The following is an 18,570-nucleotide window of genomic DNA, read 5'->3' as shown; positions in this document are numbered from 1 at the left end:
CCCAGCAGCTGAGGGTCACTCCCCTCCTGGGTCACACAAAGGCTCTAGGATCCAGAAAGGGCCTCCCCCAGCCCCCTGCCAAGGGTCAGCCCTGCTGGGGCCTGTAAGTGTACCGCGTCCCCTCCGGCACCCCTGAAGCGGACCTCACATCTGCTCTCCAGATGCAGAAGCAGGCTGAGCAGGGGTGCTCCGAAGTCAGTGTCCCTCCACCAGAGTCCCACATGCACCCCCCGCCCCCGTCACCCCTGCCTCAGACTGGCAGGCAGTACATGATGGTGGCAGAGTCAAATCCCTGCTCTCAGAGCCCCTGTGTCACCACTGCTTAGGAGAAAACAGGCCCAGCCTGCCATGGGACCAAGGATTCCAGAATTTTCAATTACTTTTGAAGAAAGGTTTTTCTTTAAAATCAAATCTTTATTCAAAAGAAGTGAGGGACTGTAACTACGTATGGTTTGTGACACACAGCCGGCCAAGGGAAAAGAAAAAATTCTCACGAAGAACGTAGTTGTGTTCTCTCAAAGCGTGAAACTGTTTTTCTGGCAGAGGCAGCAAAAATCTTACAAGGGACCCAGCTGCAACTTTAAGAAGTGTGTGGCCGGCCTGCCTACGTGCCCCGCATTTCAACGGGCACAGAGTCCCTGCCTGTGGAGTCTGAGGCTCCCAGGAGGCCGGTGTGTCTCGGTGGCAGTGGCCGCCCCACCCGGAAGGCGCCCCCTCAGGACAGCCCCGCCCCAGGCAGCAGGCCTCCCACACTGTCCTGGGAGGACTCCGCCCTTTCCTGCAGGAGGGGGGAGGGTGGGACGGCTGGGCGGCCCTCCCCGGCTTCAGATGTCTGGGATCGAGCGGTCCATGGTGTGATGGAGCAGGGTCGGGGACAACCTAGATGCAGCAAGGAGGACGAGGACGGTCGCCCAAACTGGCAGCGGGTTCCCCTCCCCACTGGCCGGCGCCTCCCCCAGGGGGGCCTTCATTTGCATGTCTAAGACTTTCAAATCATGGGGAGCCACCAGCCACAGGGCAGGGAGGGCAGGGAGGGCTGTGCCCTGTGCGAGCCCAGAGGAGGCTGGAGGGGAGGGAGGCAGGGAGGTGAGGGCAAAGGTGGGAGGGGAGCAGCCTTACTTTCTGACCATGTGCTCGTAGATCACGGTGGGGATGATGGTCAAGGTGACAACGTTCCCAGCCATGGCCAGAATCTCTGTGACCTCTTTGTCCTGGGGAGGAGGTCAGTGAGCAGTCACCCTGGGGCCAGGGGCGACTCTGCAGGCACCTCTGGGGGGGGGTCAGCGTGGCCCCTGCTAGAGGACCCTGCTGCCAGCAGGAGAGGGTCCCAGGCAGACACCCAGGTGAAGCCTTGCTTGAGCAAAAATGTGAGGCCCTTGACCCGAGCATCTCTGCGGTAAAACTGAGCACACCCCTCCCCACCGGCCTTCGTGGGAGTCAGTCAAACTCAGGCTCTGGCCCCAAAGCACAAGGAAAATGACCAGGCAGTGGGGGCCATCAGGTGCACCCCCCACCCACTGGGCTCCTGGTGGCCGGCCAGCCGAGCAGAGCCCTCACGGGCCCTCTTCGTCTCACCTTGTTGCCCAGTAAAGAGAGGAAGGTCTGCAGATGCCATTCAGACCGCTGGGAGAACAAGAAAGGACAAGGCTCTACAAGAAGGGGGCCAAAGAGACCAAACTCCGAAGCATGGCCGCAGAAGGGCTTCCGGCCCTGACTCAGAGCCGAGCGGCTGTTCACATACATCTAACTCGGTTACGCGCTCAGCTGTTGGGGGACAAGTGGCGGAGACATGCTAGAGGGGACTAGTGACAGCCACAGGGCAGAAACAGATGGGCTTTCAGGAGACAAACCATCTCACAAAGCATCGCTCCGTGGGGCCATTCAGGAAAAGGGGGCGCCCCGGGCCTCCGAGCACCAGGGTTTGCCAGGATCATGGACACATTGGTCGAATGCCTCGAGCCCTCGGGGAGGGAGAGAGAACCTGCAGCACATTGTCCTGCTCTCAGGGAGGGTGACAATCAGAGAGCCGGGCTGCCCTGAAAGGAGTGGATTTGCTGGTGTCCGAGAGAGACAGCGACTCAGCATCGGTGTCCGCGGAGTCAACGTTTTAGGGAGACAGTCTTCCCTTTGGGTGGTGTGCCTGAGCCCTGAGGGAGGAGACCCGCAGCGGGAGGGATCTTAGACACACATCAGGAAGGACTTCCTGGACACCATGCTCAGGAGCCAGCGGAACAAGCCTCCGAAGAAGGCGGGGAGGCTGTCGGGCGCGGGGAGCAGATACGGACAGGAACGGCCTGGCGCTGGCCCTTGAGAGGCTGGGGAACTGGCTTAGGTCTGTGCCAGCGTGGAGTAAGAGGCCACGGCCTGGGCCGTTTCTGCCGGGGGCGCCCTGCAGCCCGGTGGCCCGAGGGGACCGAAGCCTCACTCTCACTCACGCTCCCGGAGGAGGACCCTCTCTCCGGGGGCAGCGAGTCAGGGTCAAATGTCACTTTCACTTGTTCGGGACCAGCAGCCACATGACTCCTCATCCTCCACGGCCTGGTCCCTGAAGGCGCCCACCCCTCGGTCAGCGTCCACTAGACCCTGGACCCCTTGCTCCTTCTTGCTTTTTAAAGATAAAACTCAGCACACACCCCCTCAAAAGACGAACAGAGGTCAGAAGTGTGTTTCTGAACAGCAATTTTCTAACCTACTCCTCTTACGGACTGTGAGCCAGTATACAGACGCCGGGGAGGGAGGCGTCCACGCAGCCGGCAGCCCCCTCCCCGGCGCCCTGGCCTGACGCACGCCCTCCGGCCTCCGTGCGGTGGTGACAAGAGCTCATATTTACTGAGCACTTACCACGGGCTTGGCACGTGCTCAGAGCTCGACCCCCCTCACCGCAGGGAACCCTCACAGCAACTGGAGGATGAGGGACCTGAGGCTCGGAGGGGGCAGCAGCCCGCCGCAGACATGAACCTTCCCTCCGCGCAGCAAGCTCTCAGCCCCTGAAGCCCCGGGGCCAGAGCACAGCCGCCGGCCTACCTTCAGCCCGATGACGTTCTGCCCGTTCACCTCGCACACGGCGTGCTTGGTGAGGAGCCCGTTGTGGGCCGCAGAGCTCCCTCTGACCACAGAGATGACCTTCCCCTTCTTGATGACAAAGCCGACGTGGCCCGTGCTGTCCTTGTGCATGGTGACGGTCCGCTGGAAGGGCCTGGCAGGGAGAGACAGTGAGCCGGGCCTGGGACCCGGGCCTGGGCAGACAGGGAGGCTCTGGGGGCCTGGCTACCCACCTGTCCCGAACAACCATGACGATCTTCTCGGCCGATGCCCTCTTCAGCACCCGGTGGGCTCTGTTCGTGTTCCACCCGGCACAGTCACGGCCGTCGATCTGCAGGATCTGATCCCCGAAGCGCAGCCCCACGAGAGACGCAGGGCTGTTGGCCTTCACCAGCTGCACGAAGAGCCCCTGGAGCAGGCAGGGCCCTGCTGTCAGCTCCGAAGCCCACTCTGAGCCCACGTCCCTCCTGCTGCTGTTCTCCCAATCATCTAGGAGCTACAGCTCTGTGTGGGCAGGACAGAGGTTACCCCATTTTCCTGGGGAGGAAGCACTCCAGGCCACATAGCCGGGGAGCAGTTGGGTCAGGCTCCTGGCTGGAGGCTGCACCCGCAACCCCTGGACTGCCTAGCTTTTAACGATGGCATCAGCACCCCTGGCTTCCACTGTCTCCAGACAGCTGCCTGCAAGCCAGACCCCTCTGATGGAGGGGGGAGGAAGCGAGGTCTGAGTGGTAGGAGCCCAGGAGGGGTAGGTGGAGGGTCCCGGCTGTTGGAACCCAGCACCAGCCCTGAGGCCTTGGTGGGGGGAGATTGAGAGGAAGAGCCTGGGCTTGAGGTTGGGTAGGCCTCGGCTCCCCTGCCTGCTCTGCACCTTCCTTACTGCGGACAAGGCCCGCACTGCCCCCTCCCAGGTGGTGGGCGATGCGTGTGGGGGATGCCCCCTACTCTCCTGCACAGCCCCCAGCCCTACCTGGTCAATGGCCTTTAGCCGCAGCCCCGTCTTGCCATACTCATCCTTGCACAGGTGGATCTCGTGCACCCCGGGCTTAATCTCCGCACGCCGCGCGCCAAGGCTGTTCCCAGACAGTGGTGCCACCAACTGGCGCGGCAAGGAGCCAGAGCCCGCCACCTGCAGACACCAGGGTGGGGTCAGCTGGTCTCTGGGGCCTCATAAGGATGAGAAAAGAAAGATGCAGTGGTCCCTGGGCCCTATCCCATCCCCAGACCACGCTCTTCTCTGCGGGGGCTGCTAGGGGACGTGGCTCCATGAAGCCACTAGGGGGCATCAAAGTCTACGCCCCTGAAAAACAGCCAGGAAAATGAGGAGAGACAGAGGATGGGTATACAGAAAAGGGACCCTCATTTTGCAAGGCACGCTGGTATCAGGAGAAGACCCCTTTGAAGTCCAACTAAAAATAAAAAGAATTCACAGCAATAAGGGAGCAACTAGGGGAAAAAAGGACTCAATTTGATTTTTGTCTTGAAAAAAATGTAAGCAAAAAGTATAAAAGTGAATGCTTTCCCCCTAAAGCCCAGAACAAGTCAGGATGCCACTCTCACCACTACTATTAAATATGATACTGGAAAAACTAGCCAGAGCGATAAGGCAAGAAAAGGAAATAAAAGGCATACAGATTAGAAAAGAAATATTTGCAAATGATATGACGATCTACTAGGAAATTCCCAGGAATCTACAAATAAACTCCTAAAACTAATAAGTGAGTTCAGCAAGGTCACAGGATACAAGATCAACACACAAAAATCAACTGTATTTTTTATACACTAACAGAATGCACATGGAACATGAAATTAAAAGTATACTACCAACTATAATCAGTCAAAAAAAGCAGGAGATCTAACGAACCATATGTAGAAATTATATACTGAAAACAAAACAAAAAAATGACTGATAAAATATATCACAGAAGATCTAAATAAATGGAAAGGTATTTTCCATTCATGGATTAGAAGAACGTAGTAAAGCTGTCAATTGTCCCCAAATTGATGTGAAGATTTAATGCAGTTTCTATCGAAACCTTTACAAGGCGTTCTGTAGACGCAGGCAAGGTTAATCTAAACTTTACGTGAAAAGACAAAGGAAGTGAATAGCTAAAGCTATTTTGACAAAAAGAGTAAAGCAGGAGGAATCACTCCACCAAATTCCCAGACTTATTATTCAGCTACAGTTTGATAACTGTGGAGAGACAGACACATGGATCAACGACACAGGACAAAGACTCCAAAAATAGCCTCACACAAGTAGGGCCAAGTGCTTTTTAACAGAGGTGCCAGAGCAGTTCGAGGGACCAGAAATAGTCTTTTCAACAAAGGGCCTGGGAGCAGTTGAGCATCCACAGACAAAGATATGAACCTTGACCTAAGCTTCATACCTTATACAAAAATTAACTCAAATTTCCTCATAAATTTAAATGTAAAACATGGGGAGCCTGCGTGGCTCCGTAAGTTAGGCATTTGACTCTTGGTTTTGGCTCAGGTCATGATGTCAGGGTCCTGGGATCGAGCCCCATGATGGGCTCTGTGCTCACGGCTGGAAATTATCTCCCTCCCCTCTGATCCATCCCCTGTTTGTTTTCTCTCTCTCTCTCTCAAATAAATAATTAAAATCTTTTTTAAATATGTAAAACATAGAACTATAATGTATTTATAGATGAAACTAAAGGAGAAAATCTTCAGGATCTAGGGCTTGGTGTAAATGTCTTCAGACAGGCCAGCAAAGCCTGATCCGCAAAAGAAAAAGATCCATAAATTGAACCTCATCAAAATTAAAAACTTGTACTCTACCAAAGGTCCTTTTAGAAAGGTGAAAAGAGAAGCCACACTTGGAAGAAAGTTTTTACAACCTATCTGACAAAAGACTCTAGAATAAAGAACTCTCAAAACTTGGCTTAAAAAAACAAACTATCCACTGAGAAAATGAACAAAACATCTGAAGAGCATTTTACTGAAAAGAATTTACAGCTGGTAAACAGCACGTGACAAGACGTTGGACAGCACTAGCCATGGCAATAGGGAAATGCAAACGGAGACCGTGAAGAGACATCACTACACACCTAACAGAACGGCTAACGTTAGTGAGGGTGGAGAAACTGGAGCGGCACATGTTACCGCGAGGAGAGTAAAATGGTAGAGCCACTCTTAAAATAGTTTGGCAGTTTCTTTTAAAAATTTGAACATGCATTTATCATACAACCTAGCAACTGCACTCCTGGACATTTATTCCAGAGAAATGAAAACTTACGTTGGTATAAAAAAAAACTGTACACAAATAGCCATAATAACTTAGTTTGTAATAGCCCCAAACTGGAAACGACGAAAACGACCCCCAATGGGTTAAACAAACCTCGGTACTGTACGTTCATAGCATGGAATACTACTCAGCAACACAACGGGATGAACCAGGGGATGGGGTGTGAGGTGGGGGTAACCAGTGATGGGGATTAAACATACACCTGTTGCAATGAGCACCAGGTGATGTATGGAAGTGCCGAGTCACTATGTTGTACACCTGCAACTAACAGAACACCGTAGGTAACTATACTGGAATTAAAGTAAACTGAAATAAAAATTAACAAATAAATAAATAAAATGGATGAGCAATTAATACAGTGAACAACCTGGAAAAATTTCAAGGGCATTATGCTGAGTGGAAAAAGCCAATCCGTAAACACTATATGATTCCATCTAGGTACCATTCTGAAACAAAATCATCGAGGCAGAAAACAGACTAGTGGTGGCCAGGGGGTTGGGGAAGGGCAGGGGGAGAAGTCGGGCATGATCACGAAGGGCCAGCCCGAGGGAGACCTTTGTGGTGACGAAACCGTCTGTGCCTTGGTTGCACTGGTACCTCCGTGGGTCTATCTATGCAGGTGACAAAGTGACCCAGAACTAGACACTCACTGGACCGACGTAAAATGCCTGCTTTCCTTACCCTACGGTTATGCAGCCCCTTCCCACAAAACAACTGCGAAAACCGGGTGGAGGGTACAATCTTCCGTACGCTTCTCTGTACTATCTTAGTGACCCATGAATCTGTGATTATTTAAAAATAAAACGTTAAACATTAAATTTTTTTACTTATAAAAATGAATTCATCTGTCATATTTTTATCAATATTTAGGTGAAATGCACTCATGTCCTCATTACTGGAACAAAGAGGAAGTCAGTCAAAGGCTCACAAGCGAGGTATATACCACACGAGTTTCTCGGCTTCCCGTCTGTATTTCACGGCATGACTATGGGGGGGGGTCACCGTGGAGCAACACCCCAGGGCCCCACGCGCCCCCATCCTGGCCGACTTTCTCCTGTCAGACTCACCCCCCTGCAGCCTCGGCAAGACCAGCAGCTGGGCTCTGCCACCAGTTTTCACCCACGCGGGGACAGGATAGCAGACCAGCCCACTGACCAGTGGCCTGCGGGGATGCTGGAACCCACTGGCAGGGGGTCTGAGTGGGGACTGGGTCTCTAAATGAACGTATTTTCAGGAGGGAACATTTCTATGTCACAATTTCTCTTGCTCCCCCAAACCTTGGAGAGCAGGAATCAAGCAAGCATTGTCCCTTCATCTGGGGACCAGAGCTGGGTGACAAGCTGCTCCCTGTCTCGGCTCTGCTGTCCAAGCAACAGCTCTCAAGGCACAGGCAGCTCCTTCATTAGAAGCCTCCAGGCTCAGACTGGGTTTACTGCCTTCCCTTCTCATCCAGCAGCCTGAAGCCAAAGGTCAAAGGGCAGGTGGTGGCCCTCCAACCCCCAAGTCTGCAGGAAACCCCACAGCACTTTTAACGATGGCTCAAAATGAAAAGTGCCTTCAAGAAACAGAGCCCAGGCATGCTGGGCATGAGGAGCTTCCAGTCTGTTCGAATGGCAAGACCAAGAGGGAGGGAGAGTTGGCACATGCTGTGCCCATAGCACGCAAGAGACAAATACCTACACTAGCACCTTCTGGAATCTGAAGCAGGTTCTGCTGGACTTCTTGGCTGGAGAGGGAAAGACCCATATAATTTTCCAGTTCTGCCAGACTTGGGTACAAAACTGACGGGAAGGGAACGGAAGGAAGAGGAGAGGTGTTACTCAGGGGGGTGAGGTTGGCCACACCTGCCTGGCTCCTATGTGGTCACTCATTTGTATTAGGAAACAGGGCCTGGGGATGTTACTCCCGAGAACGCAAGGGAACACTCGCTGGTGATGTGGGTTCTCCCCTCAGAAGGGCTGAGGGGCAGGGTCTCCCCAGGAGCAGGCTGGGACACAGAGTCCCTCATGGACTGCTTGGGTGTTCAACTCAACCGACTTCGTTTGGCACCAGCCAGCCAGACACCTGACACCAAACACAGGCCTGCTGCTGGTCACGAGGCCCTGGTTCCTGGGAAATGCACAGGCTGGGGGGCTGCAGGGGCTGCAGGAGGCAAGCGTCTGACCCCAGGGCAGTTCCCAGGAAACTGCCCAGCAAGGAGGGAAAGAACGGCCCTGAGGTCCAGTTAGCTGTCACAGGACCCGAATCCAGACTGCCACCAACAACTCGAAGGGCCAACACAGACACCTTGGTCTCCTCACTCAGCCACAGAAGGTAGCCCCAAATCAGGGGAGTTAGTGCTCTCACTAAGCCAGAGTTTTCTCGGGGTTCAAAAGGTTCTGGTGGGGATAAAATGTTCTGGAAGCCCACAGCACAGGGGCAGGCAAGAGGCAGTGCCTGGAAGTGGCCACAAGAGGTCACTGTCAGTCAGGGGCACCCCCACCCTGGCCGGCTCACTCACCTGGACGCTGGGAGACTGGCAGGGCGGGCATCCGGGGTGCAGCTCTGGCTTGGGCCTGGGGAGAGGTGGGGAGCACTGGTCAGCTGTGGCCAGGACCCCCAGAACCCTTGGAGCCTGGGGCTCCCTGAGGCTGAGGGTCAGGGCATTAGTTATGCTGGCGGGCCTAAGGTGGGGCGTCCATGAACCTTGGGGGTGTGCAAATGTGTTCTCTTCAGATGTCCATGTTTCTGGGGAAGGCTCTCCCCGTAGCCTGCAACCCACCAAACGCCATGAACTGCTTACCACCCGAGCCAGCCAGAATGAGCCAGAACTGAGGCCCTCCTCCTAATGAACTTCTCAGTCGAGAAGTCCGGAATTCTCAAAACCCACTTCAACCACAGGTGGATGGAAGGAAGACGGGGCTTCTGGGGATGAGCAGCCCAAAGGCCGTGCCCATGGCGTGACTCTGGAAGCCTGTCTACAGCGGAGGCTACCTGAACTGGGATGGAGGAAGCACCTGGACGCACAGAAGAGGCCTGTCTGCAGCTGTTTGGTCTTTTCCATTGCTGCTGTAACTCCGCAGCCTTAGCCTCTGGACACCTGTCCACCAGCAGGCCCTGCAGTGGTGGCCTGCATGCCCAGGGACCCAAGAGCCAGCACCTTCCAAGACAAGCTTCCCTCATCTACCCGGGGCAATCCCAAAGGCCCCGTGAGGGGGCCTAGGCCAACACATGCCTAGCGGCTTACCTGAATGGCTTGGTCCATCTTCAGGTCCTCCAGAGACGGGTACAGGGTGGACATGGCTGCTCCGTGGAACGCCCTACAGGGCACAGAGGGTAGGGAGGGGTGAGGGGTGAGAGGAAGCATGGATGTCTACCTCCAGCCCATGTGTGCCACTCAGGACTTTCAGGATGAGAAAGAGAGCAGGAAGGTATCACCCCCACGTCTCCATGCTTACAAAATCCCATCCCACCTGTTCAACTGACTCTGGGCTTTAAGCCCTGGACCCAGGGGACCACCCAGGACACGCTGGCCAGGAAGAGCAGGACTAGGGATCAAGTCCCTCCCTGCCATGTTTCAAAGGTCAGACAGGCTTATAAGATCTGGTCACTCAAGACCCCAGCTCAATCCAGCAGGTTCATAGTGAGTACCTGCTGCATACCTGGCCTTTGTTGGGGGGGGGTGGCTACAGTGTCCTCCCCCAACTACACAGAACTCAGTCCAGTGTTAAGTAGGTGGGGTCTTAATTATAAGAGAAAGGCCTTGGGGCATTTAGAATCCCTCCCACACCCCTTTCACCTCTGGGTATTTGAGCTCCTACTGTATACCACCCATTTCCAGCCTTGATCTTAGCCTAGGCTTCCACTCTTCTCCTTGTAAAGGAAAGCTCTGATCTTATTAAATGCAGTGTCTTGGGTTTCGCATTTAGGCCACAAATTTGAATATATGAAGTACTCTGCAAGGTCAACTAAAATCTGTTGGCATCTGGCCTGTGAGCCATGAGTTCCAGTCTCTGGAGGAATGAGAAGTTTGTGTGGGCCACTGTAGTGAGTGTGGGTAGATACTGAGACCAGCGGGAGCCAGCAGGGGGCTTTAAGCAGGGGTAAGACATCCCAAGCTAAAGGGCCTATTGGCTGCCATCTGGAGAACAAGAGAGGAGGCAAGACCCATTGGAGAATGTTGTAGTGCGTGGGGAGGGGCGGGAAGATGATGGAGGTCTGCACACAGCATGGGGACTAGGGGTGGGATGTGAGAGAGAAGGAATTTGATGGCAGGTTAGAAGGAATGGGGGGGGGGGTGAAGGCAGCAGATGCAGAGGAAGGAGAAGGAACAATGCTGGATGAGGATGACCTTAGCCCCTGTGGGTCACTCAGGGGAGATGCCCAGAGGATCTGGACCCAGGCAGGGCTGGAGTCCCATCACCCCTGGCATACCCCGCTCAGTTCCCTGTGACCACCCCAGGCACCCCTTTATTATGTATACCTGTGCTGATGTCCTTCCACCTTCCTAGGACGGAAACGAGGACCAGAGGTCCCGAATGTATTTCATTCACCTCTCAGGCTTGTGTTTTTGTTTTGTTTTGTTTTTTCAAATTTGAATTAGTGCCAACATTTTAAAGTGTGGGAAAACAAAAATTCCTCACTTCTAATTTGTATTGAAAAAAAGTCAAACTATTGAGCAATGCAAGAGCAGGAATCATGTGCAGCAACACCCAGACCAGGCTGAGTTGCAGCCAGCCTCTCAGATGGGCTGCCTGTGCTTTCTCGGTTCCCAAAGTACCCGGCCAGCAATTTACATCCCCTGCTTGGCTCCTGGAAGCAGGCAGCTCCAGATCTTTGCCCTAGTCTGGTCTTGGTGGCAGAAATGATCACCTCAAGAGGACAGAGATTGTGCCAGGGGGAGAGGGAGACCGGCTCTGACCTCCTTTAGACCAGCTGGGGGAAGAGACCCTTTGCCTGCGGCCTCCCCCAGTGTGCACACACTCCGGGAGACTGTTCTCTTGGGACAGTCCTCAAGCAGGTACCATCCACCAAGAACAGGCCTGTTACCAGGATCATGCATGAAGCGCATATGTGAAGGTGAGAGGGCACCCCTGCCCTGCTTTTTCTAACAACGAAGCATCACAGCACTTCTATTTTTAGTGGCTGCCCTCTGGGAGAGTAGCACCAGAGATCCCTTCCAAGAAATCACTCCCAGGCCAGGACCCCACAACACTTTCTCTGTATCTGGGACCTTCAGCACCTCCACCTTCTGTGAGTCCCCACTCAGTTTCAGGCTCTGCGAAGAATTAGGAAGCTGGTATTCCCCTGCCTTTTAACATTTCTGATCTAGTGGGGAATGGCTCCCAGCCAGCAAATATGCTGTGCCTCGTTCAATCATCCGTCTATCCACTCACAGCATGTGAGTATCCACTGTGCACCAGGGACCATGGGCCTGTTTTAGTCATCCTGGGCCGTCTGCTTCTGGCACACCACCCTTCCCTGTGTGGTGCTCTTTGAAGGTTTTGCTCAAATGCTATTTTTTTTTTAAAGATTTTATTTATTTATGTGACAGAGAGAGCCAGCGAGAGAGGGAACACAGCAGGGGGAGTGGGAGAGGAAGAAGCAGGCTCCCAGCGGAGGAGCCCGATGTGGGACTCGATCCCATAACGCCGGGATCACGCCCTGAGCCGAAGGCAGACGCTTAACGACTGCGCTACCCAGGCGCCCCTCAAATGCTATTTCTTGCGTTGCCTTTTTCAGGCCGTGGGACCCCCTGCTAGTTAGTTGGGTCTTCTTGTGTTCCTAACCCTGACTTGTGCTCTCTACTGTCAAGCTCTTTATCGTATTTCATGATTGACATCTGGGTATTTATTCGTACTGGACCCCACCTCACAAGGGCAGGGGCTGTGTCCCGTTCACCACACGCTACGCCTCCCTACCACAACAAGGGCAAACACGCACAGTGACAAAAATTGTCATTTGAATAGAACAGTAGTTTACAAGCAGACTGGAAATTTCTGTGGGCATTTTTGGGTGTCACAAGACTGAGGGGACATTACTAACATTTACGAAGCAGCCAACAGAGATCTGGACCTCTTGGAACGCGTAGAACGTTCACCAAACTGTCCTCCCAAACCTTCACGTGGGCATAAAGCCTGCTTGTAACCTGCTTTATATACAAATACAGTACTTCCTGGTTTTAATATGCAATATGTTATCCAGACATGCATATACCAGGTTAATCAAGGTTGGTTATACTTTGTTTTGTTCACCATTTTGGAAAATCAGGGCCAATCCTTCTCATCACAGGTGAGTCACCAGAACACGCCCATGTGTCTGACAGCACTGCGACTGTCATACTAATCCCACACCTGTACACAAATACCCAGCCTTTGATTCGAGACGTCAAATACAAACTGCGGCAAAATTCAGTTGAGAACTGTCTTCTCCTAAATCCAAACTTACTCATTTCGAGTTAGGGACAGACACGATCTGCTGCAATCCAGTTTCAGCTTTTGCAAAGTGAAGGGCATATTCTTCTACTATAAATTACTTTCATTGCCCGTGTTTCGCCTTTACGATAACGACAGGGCATCATGCTGGTTCACCTGCCGGGAACCACCGTTCGGGACGAGCCCGCCTCCTCCATCAGTCTCAATTTCCTCGCTTTGCGCAACCAGGCACAAAGTCCACGCATGGGGGGCGGGAGAAAGCCCCACGGGTCGTTAAGGGCCTGTTCTTCATCCCAGGTCTCAGTTTCCCCATTCGTCGCACCGCTCAAAGGTCTCTAAACTACTCCCACTCTGACGCACCCTCCGCTGCGAACCCGGCCGGAAGCGACGTCTCCCGGTTGCTCTGGGCTACCGCACCTGCGCAGAGTCCCCGCCAGGCCGCTAGGGCGCGCTGTGGCGTTTAGAACGCAGGCGTCCCACCCACCCAGGCCTGCGCGCAGCTAAGGATGGCTCCCAGGTTGCGCCGCGGTAGTAGGGTGAAAAATGGCGGCCTCCTCGCCGGGCGGGTAGGTAGCTGGCTGGGTCACTAGAATCCACCCGGCGTCTCGCTTTCTCCAGGTGCCCATGGCTGGCGCCGGCACCCACACACACACACACACAAAAAAAAATCAGGTAAAGCAGCAGCGTAAGGGACGGGAAGACTCGATCGGGCCCCTTGTCCCTTCTTTACCGGACTGGAGGCCGCGCGGAGCAAATCGAGCTTTAAAGGGGCGAATGTTCCCCCCCCCGCCGCTGATCCCAGAGAACCATTTACGGATTCCAGAGGAGGGTAGGTGCCGGTCATCCGCTCCCTGCTGGCTAAGATTTTGTTTCTAAGGCAGCTGTGGGAGGGAAGGAGCGTATAGACGCGCCTGCGCTCCTCGCTGCTTTTGCTGGAATAGAAGCCCCCTCGCCCGCTAAGGCTTCCGAAGCGCTTTCAGTTCCCGAGTATTTCCTACCCGTTGTGACATCACTGACCTCCCACCAGGTTTTTTTGTCTGGCCTGGACTTCTGACCCGGTGCTTAGCTGCAAGTGCCCCGCCCCCACTCTACCCAGATTCACCCTGGGATCCCACCGGAGAGAGCTGAGTGATTGAGGCCCACTACTCAGAGTAGGGGTTTTGTGCTTGGCCGCGCATTCACTTCCCACAGCAGAATCGGACCCACTGCTCCTTGAAATAAGGATTCAGGCAGTTTGGCTTACGGGGTACAGGACAAAAGGCTAGGGCAACCAGGAAAGCCTTCTGTAGAAAGGAAGGAGGGTTCAAGAGAGCGGGTGTGGAGTGTGCTGCTCCAGGGATAGGGAGGCCCAGACCCAAGAGTCCAGCTGCCTTCCAGATCTTTACTACCTCCTGCAGGTTATTCAAACTGAGCCCCTTTTTTCCTAACATTGCTGCCCCTCTATCGCTACCCTACCAAGTCCACCCCCTGGTCTGAGCCAGAAATTGGGAGTCAACCTCAGCTCCTTCTCTTGAAGCCCTGGGCAGCACTTGCCCTCAGAATAAATCTCTAAACTTCAACTTGGCATTCAGATCTCCATGACCTGACTCCTGGTACCATCTGCAATCCCACCTCCTCACTGTTCCACACTCACCCTGCATTTCATTCATTTCAGACTGCCTCCTGACACTAGAACTCACACTCCTAGTTCATGCCTCCCTGCCTTTTCAGGTGCCTGTCCTTCTGTCTTGAATGCCATTCAGGCCTTCTCCCTCCCCCTTGTCCATCTGGTGAGCTCCTGTTTTTTCAGTTCTAAGCTTTCCCCCAAATCCCACACCCACACACACTCACAGAATTAGGCAGCCCTCCCTTCTCTAGACCCAGAACCTCATATTCACCCATTCATCATTCATTCCGCTAATGTTTATTAAGCACCTCTTGTGAGCAAGGTCGTCTACATTCCCTAGGATTGGATTTCCTCTGTGTGGTTTTTGTTTGCCCGTCTCCCTCCCCAGTGCTGAGCCCAGTGCCCGGCGCAAGGCAGGCGTCCAGTTACTCTTTCTTAAAGGAATGGGAAATCAAGACACAGGGAAGAGAAAGCCCTAAAAAAGTCCTTTGAGGAGAACCTCTGGGCCTAGAAAGGGGAAAAACCACAACAACAAAAACCATTGCCCTAATGAAGTAGATTAAAAGGCTGCTTCCTACAGTCTGACAATGGAAGAGTTGCCTCAGCTCAGTGCTGGCTTCCTGCAATTAATTGGCTCCTGTGAAAGGAAAATAACCCATCTCTCAAAGGAATTTTCCTTTCCCCTGCACTTTACAGAATTTCCATCCCTGAACTTCTGTACTTTCTGATATAAGCAGTAATACCACCCACAACAATCCAGCAATCAGGTCCTTGGAGATCAGGGCTGAAAGGGGTCGTCAGCTCCCATCTTTGGCTTTTGGAATGAGAACACTCCTTTGGAACACCTTGTTCCAAAGAGCTGCAACTATGGGACTCCTACTTGTTCCTGTGGACAGCTCATCTGCATCCTGCAGAAGACAGTGTGTGCGGGAGGGAAGCGTGGGTTAGAGTGTCAGAGGAATAGCTCCTGGAAGGCCAGATTAGCCCAGGAATGTGGTGAGTTAGAAAGGAAGAGGCTGTTGCTAGGCCACCAGCATGTACCCCCTCCTCCTATCAGGGCCGTCCTGCCCGCTGGAGAAAAGCTCTGAACGTCTTCGGGGAGTGCAGGTGCTCCCAAGTGCAGGCCCCTGAGAGGCAAAGCAGGAGCGAGACCTGGGAGGGAGGCAGGACTGGGTTCAGACTGTTGCCTCTGATCTGTGAGAGCAAGCATGACAAGTGCCTTTTGAGTGCCATTTCTTCCTTTGTGATAGGGGTGACTACTTGCATCACAGAATTATGGGGAAGACTTAAAGATCCTTAAAAAGAGAAGATATGTATGGAACACGCTCAGCACAGTACCTAGCACATACAGGGCATGCAGTCGTCGCTAGCTGTTCACTCAGGACGTTTACTGAGCCCCTAAGTCCCTGTGCTGTTCTAGGTACTGAGGCAGTGAGCAAGAGGAATATCTGTCCTTGAGTGTTTCTAGCTGGATAGAGAAGTGTGTTAGGTGGTAGGCAGTCATGGGGAGAGAGATAAAGCAGGATGGAGGGTAGAGTGTCGAGAGGTCCATAAGGGCCTCACTGTGGGACTGGAGTGACGGGTGACTTGTGTAAAAGCCTACAGGGGTAGGGAAGAGCATCAAGGCTGAGGGCATGGCCATTGCAGCGGCCCCGAGGTGGGGGTGCCTCTTGTTTAGAGACCATCTGGCCGGTGAGACTGGGGGAGCAGTGGTGAGGAGCTAGGAGGGGATGTGAGCGGGCAGGTCCCCAGGGGCCGTGGCCAGGATCTGGCATTTACTCTGCGGAGGTGGGAGCCACTGGAGAACGTGGAGCAGCAGAGTGGACATGGTCCAACTCACATTTTCACGTGCCCCCCTTTGGCTGACTTTGGGAGAACAGACCAGAGGGGCAAGGGTGGATACAGGGAGCCCTGGGGAGCAGTGATGGTGGTGTGAGAATTGTTATTAGTTTGGAATTCGAAAATGCAAAACAACAAAAAACTATTTAAAAACAAAAACGATTGTTCTGGTTAGTTTGGGCCGCCCTATGTAACGAGCCAGTGCGGCGTCTTCCCAGCGCACAGCAGCCTCGTCCGAAGCTCTATTTTCCAAGGCTCTGCTGTGTGCGGGGCACAGACTGTCCCCCTTAGTCCCATTAGCTTGTTCAGTGCTCCCGACTGTGTGGGGATGTTTCCAGTGTCCACATGAGGAAACCAGTTATGGGAGAGGTCGAGCCATTGGCCCTGTTCCCCAGCAGATTTTTCCTCGCCTGCTTCGGGTAGTTGGTAGAAACAGCTTCAGGCGGAGACATAAGTAACAGAAACTGAGGCATATACTCTCTGTTCCCTGTGGAAATCCACTCTGCCCGGCCTTCCAAAGGCCCTCTTCCAGGAGCAGGGTGGGGGCCGCATCTCCTGAGCCCCGTCACAGGAGGTCACAAGGAGCCTGCAGCCCTCACGTCGTCTGGGTCAAGATCACTCAGCCCTCAAACCTGACCCAGGGCAGGGGTCCGAGAAGAAGACCCCCGTTCACACTATGCCTCCAGAGGGAGGCACCTTGAAAGAAAACTGCCCGGTAGGTTCCAGAAGGTCAGGACCCAACAGACAGGGTGAGAGCAAGCCTCACTGACCTCAGTCCCGATCCACACGGGCCCCAGCTCTTACCTGCAGGCCAGGTGCTGCCGAGCGCGCTTTGCCAGCCACTGCCGAGAGTCTGTTCCCCTCCCTGGAAGCAGGTGGCCCTTGTCCCAGCCAGGTTCCTGCTCTGGGAAGGGTGGTGCCCGCCCCCCAGTCAGCTGACTCACCCCAATGGACGTAGGTAAATGCCCTGTGAGTATAAACAAAGCAAGTCACCGGGTCCAGAAGAGGTTTCGGGCCTTAGTCAAGAGGTGGAAGTGGGGTTAGGGGTACACAGCGGCAGCTGGCGAGAGAAGTAGGAACCAAGACTTCTTGACTTTGAGGAAATCAAATTTGGATTGGCCATCCAGTCCTGCTGAATGTGAAGACAGTTTGAGGGCCATCCAGGCCCTTAAAAAATGGCCAGAACTTGTGAACCCAGCATTTCCCTTCTAGTAATTTATTACAGTACACAAGTAGTCATTGAGGTCCCAGAGCCCATCACCACGTTGCCCATAATAGGGAAATCTAGAAATCCCAAATGCCCATCGCTGGGGTCTGGTTAAACAAATCCATGTTCGTGGACGATCACAAAGCTATTGATGTCATTTAAGGAAAAACCACAAGGAAAGGTTCCCGAGACATTGGCAAGATATTGAAAAATCAGTATTGTGATTCTGATCTGTTTGGTTTTCATTTTTCGAAAAGTGGATGTGTGTTGCAAACGGCCTGGGAGGACACAGATTAAAGTGCTGGAAGTCTGGGGGCGCCTGGGTGGCTCAGTCGGCTAAGTGTCCGACTTGATTTCGGCTCAGGTTGTCATCTCAGGGTCATGAGATCAAGCCCCGCGTTGGGCTCCGCACTGGGTGTGGAGCCTCCTTAAGATTCTCTCTCCCTCGGCCGCTCCCCCTCTCAAAAAATAAATAAATAAAATGTTGAAAGTCTGGATGTGTGTTCCAAGGTGGTGGGGGTTGGGTTGGGTTTGAAGTTTTTGCTTTGAGTGCTTACAGTTTTTCTAAGGGGGGGAGCAAATTTTTAAAAAGGAGTTTAGATGGGTTGTCTCCAGGAAGAGGAACGAAGGGGCTGCGTACCAGGCCGGGAGGGGATTTGGTTATAGTACACTTTTTGGTACCTCTTCAATTTTGGAGAATTTGAATGTATTACCTATCCCCCAAAATAATCAAATAAAAGTAAACAGAAAAAGGGGGGATTTAGTTTAGGTCCTGGTGGGTTTGGTTGGACAGAGGTGCCTGTCACACTCCATGCCTGGGGAGGGACTGGGGACCTGTGTGCCGGGCAGCCCCATGAGCAGTGACGCGGGGCCCCCACCCAGGGCGGGGTGAGTATCGGGACTGCTCACCGGCCGGGCAGGTCCACGTCACAGTCCCCATGACGAGCCCGGACAGAGTTGCGCTAGCCTTGGGCATCCCGTCCTGCCCCGGGGCCCGGCCGGTGTGCAGCCCCCCAGAGGAGACACTGCCAGCCTCCGAGGAGCTCACAGCCGGGAGTCCTACCCACGGACCCTGACGGGAACAGCAGCAAGGAAGGCTGTGGCCACTGATTGGGCTTTAAGGGCCTCATCTCAATGGCCCCTTCAAGGCCTAAGACAAGTAGAAAATAGTGATGCTAACAGAACCACGTGATCC

The 18,570-nt window shown here is 53.6% G+C and overlaps 1 protein-coding gene across 5 annotated transcripts; it reads right to left on the bottom strand.

Moving 5' to 3' along the window:
- Positions 1–399: 399 nt before the first annotated feature.
- On the bottom strand, positions 400–17,764 carry SDCBP2 (syndecan binding protein 2). Of its 5 annotated transcripts, none has more exons than XM_008703268.2 (10): positions 13,531–17,764; positions 9,537–9,609; positions 8,811–8,865; positions 7,991–8,091; positions 4,013–4,171; positions 3,276–3,451; positions 3,025–3,196; positions 1,576–1,623; positions 1,120–1,211; positions 400–879 (listed from the first exon to the last, which is right to left on the bottom strand). In XM_008703268.2, exons 2-10 carry the CDS (start codon positions 9,588–9,590, stop codon positions 825–827), a joined length of 912 nt encoding a protein of 303 aa, XP_008701490.2. In that variant the 5' UTR covers positions 9,591–9,609; positions 13,531–17,764; the 3' UTR covers positions 400–824. The 5 variants fall into 5 exon arrangements, with proteins under 5 accessions (XP_008701490.2, XP_008701491.2, XP_008701488.2 ...); XM_008703269.2 differs by having other exon boundaries at positions 13,538–17,764; XM_008703266.2 differs by having other exon boundaries at positions 16,973–17,764.
- Between the last annotated feature and the right edge of the window lie 806 nt (positions 17,765–18,570).

The sequence above is a fragment of the Ursus maritimus genome, unplaced genomic scaffold (genome assembly GCF_017311325.1).
Source record: "Ursus maritimus isolate PB19 unplaced genomic scaffold, ASM1731132v1 scaffold_22, whole genome shotgun sequence".
Taxonomy (NCBI): Eukaryota; Metazoa; Chordata; class Mammalia; order Carnivora; family Ursidae; genus Ursus; species Ursus maritimus.
Note: the sequence above shows the minus strand (reverse complement) of the source record. Positions and strands in the feature narration are given on the sequence as shown.

What these genes read in the sequence shown, in the direction of transcription:
- SDCBP2 (XM_008703264.2), bottom strand. Translation starts at nt 12,804, where the DNA reads ATGCCCTTCACTTTGCAAAAGCTGAAACTGGATTGCAGCAGATCGTGT. An exon ending in AGATGGACCAAGCCATTCAG is followed by an intron (nt 8,866 to 9,536) that starts GTAAGCCGCTAG and finishes ACCTCTCCCCAG; the next exon opens with GCCCAAGCCAGAGCTGCACC. An exon ending in TACGAGCACATGGTCAGAAA is followed by an intron (nt 880 to 1,119) that starts GTAAGGCTGCTC and finishes TGCTGCATCTAG; the next exon opens with GTTGTCCCCGACCCTGCTCC.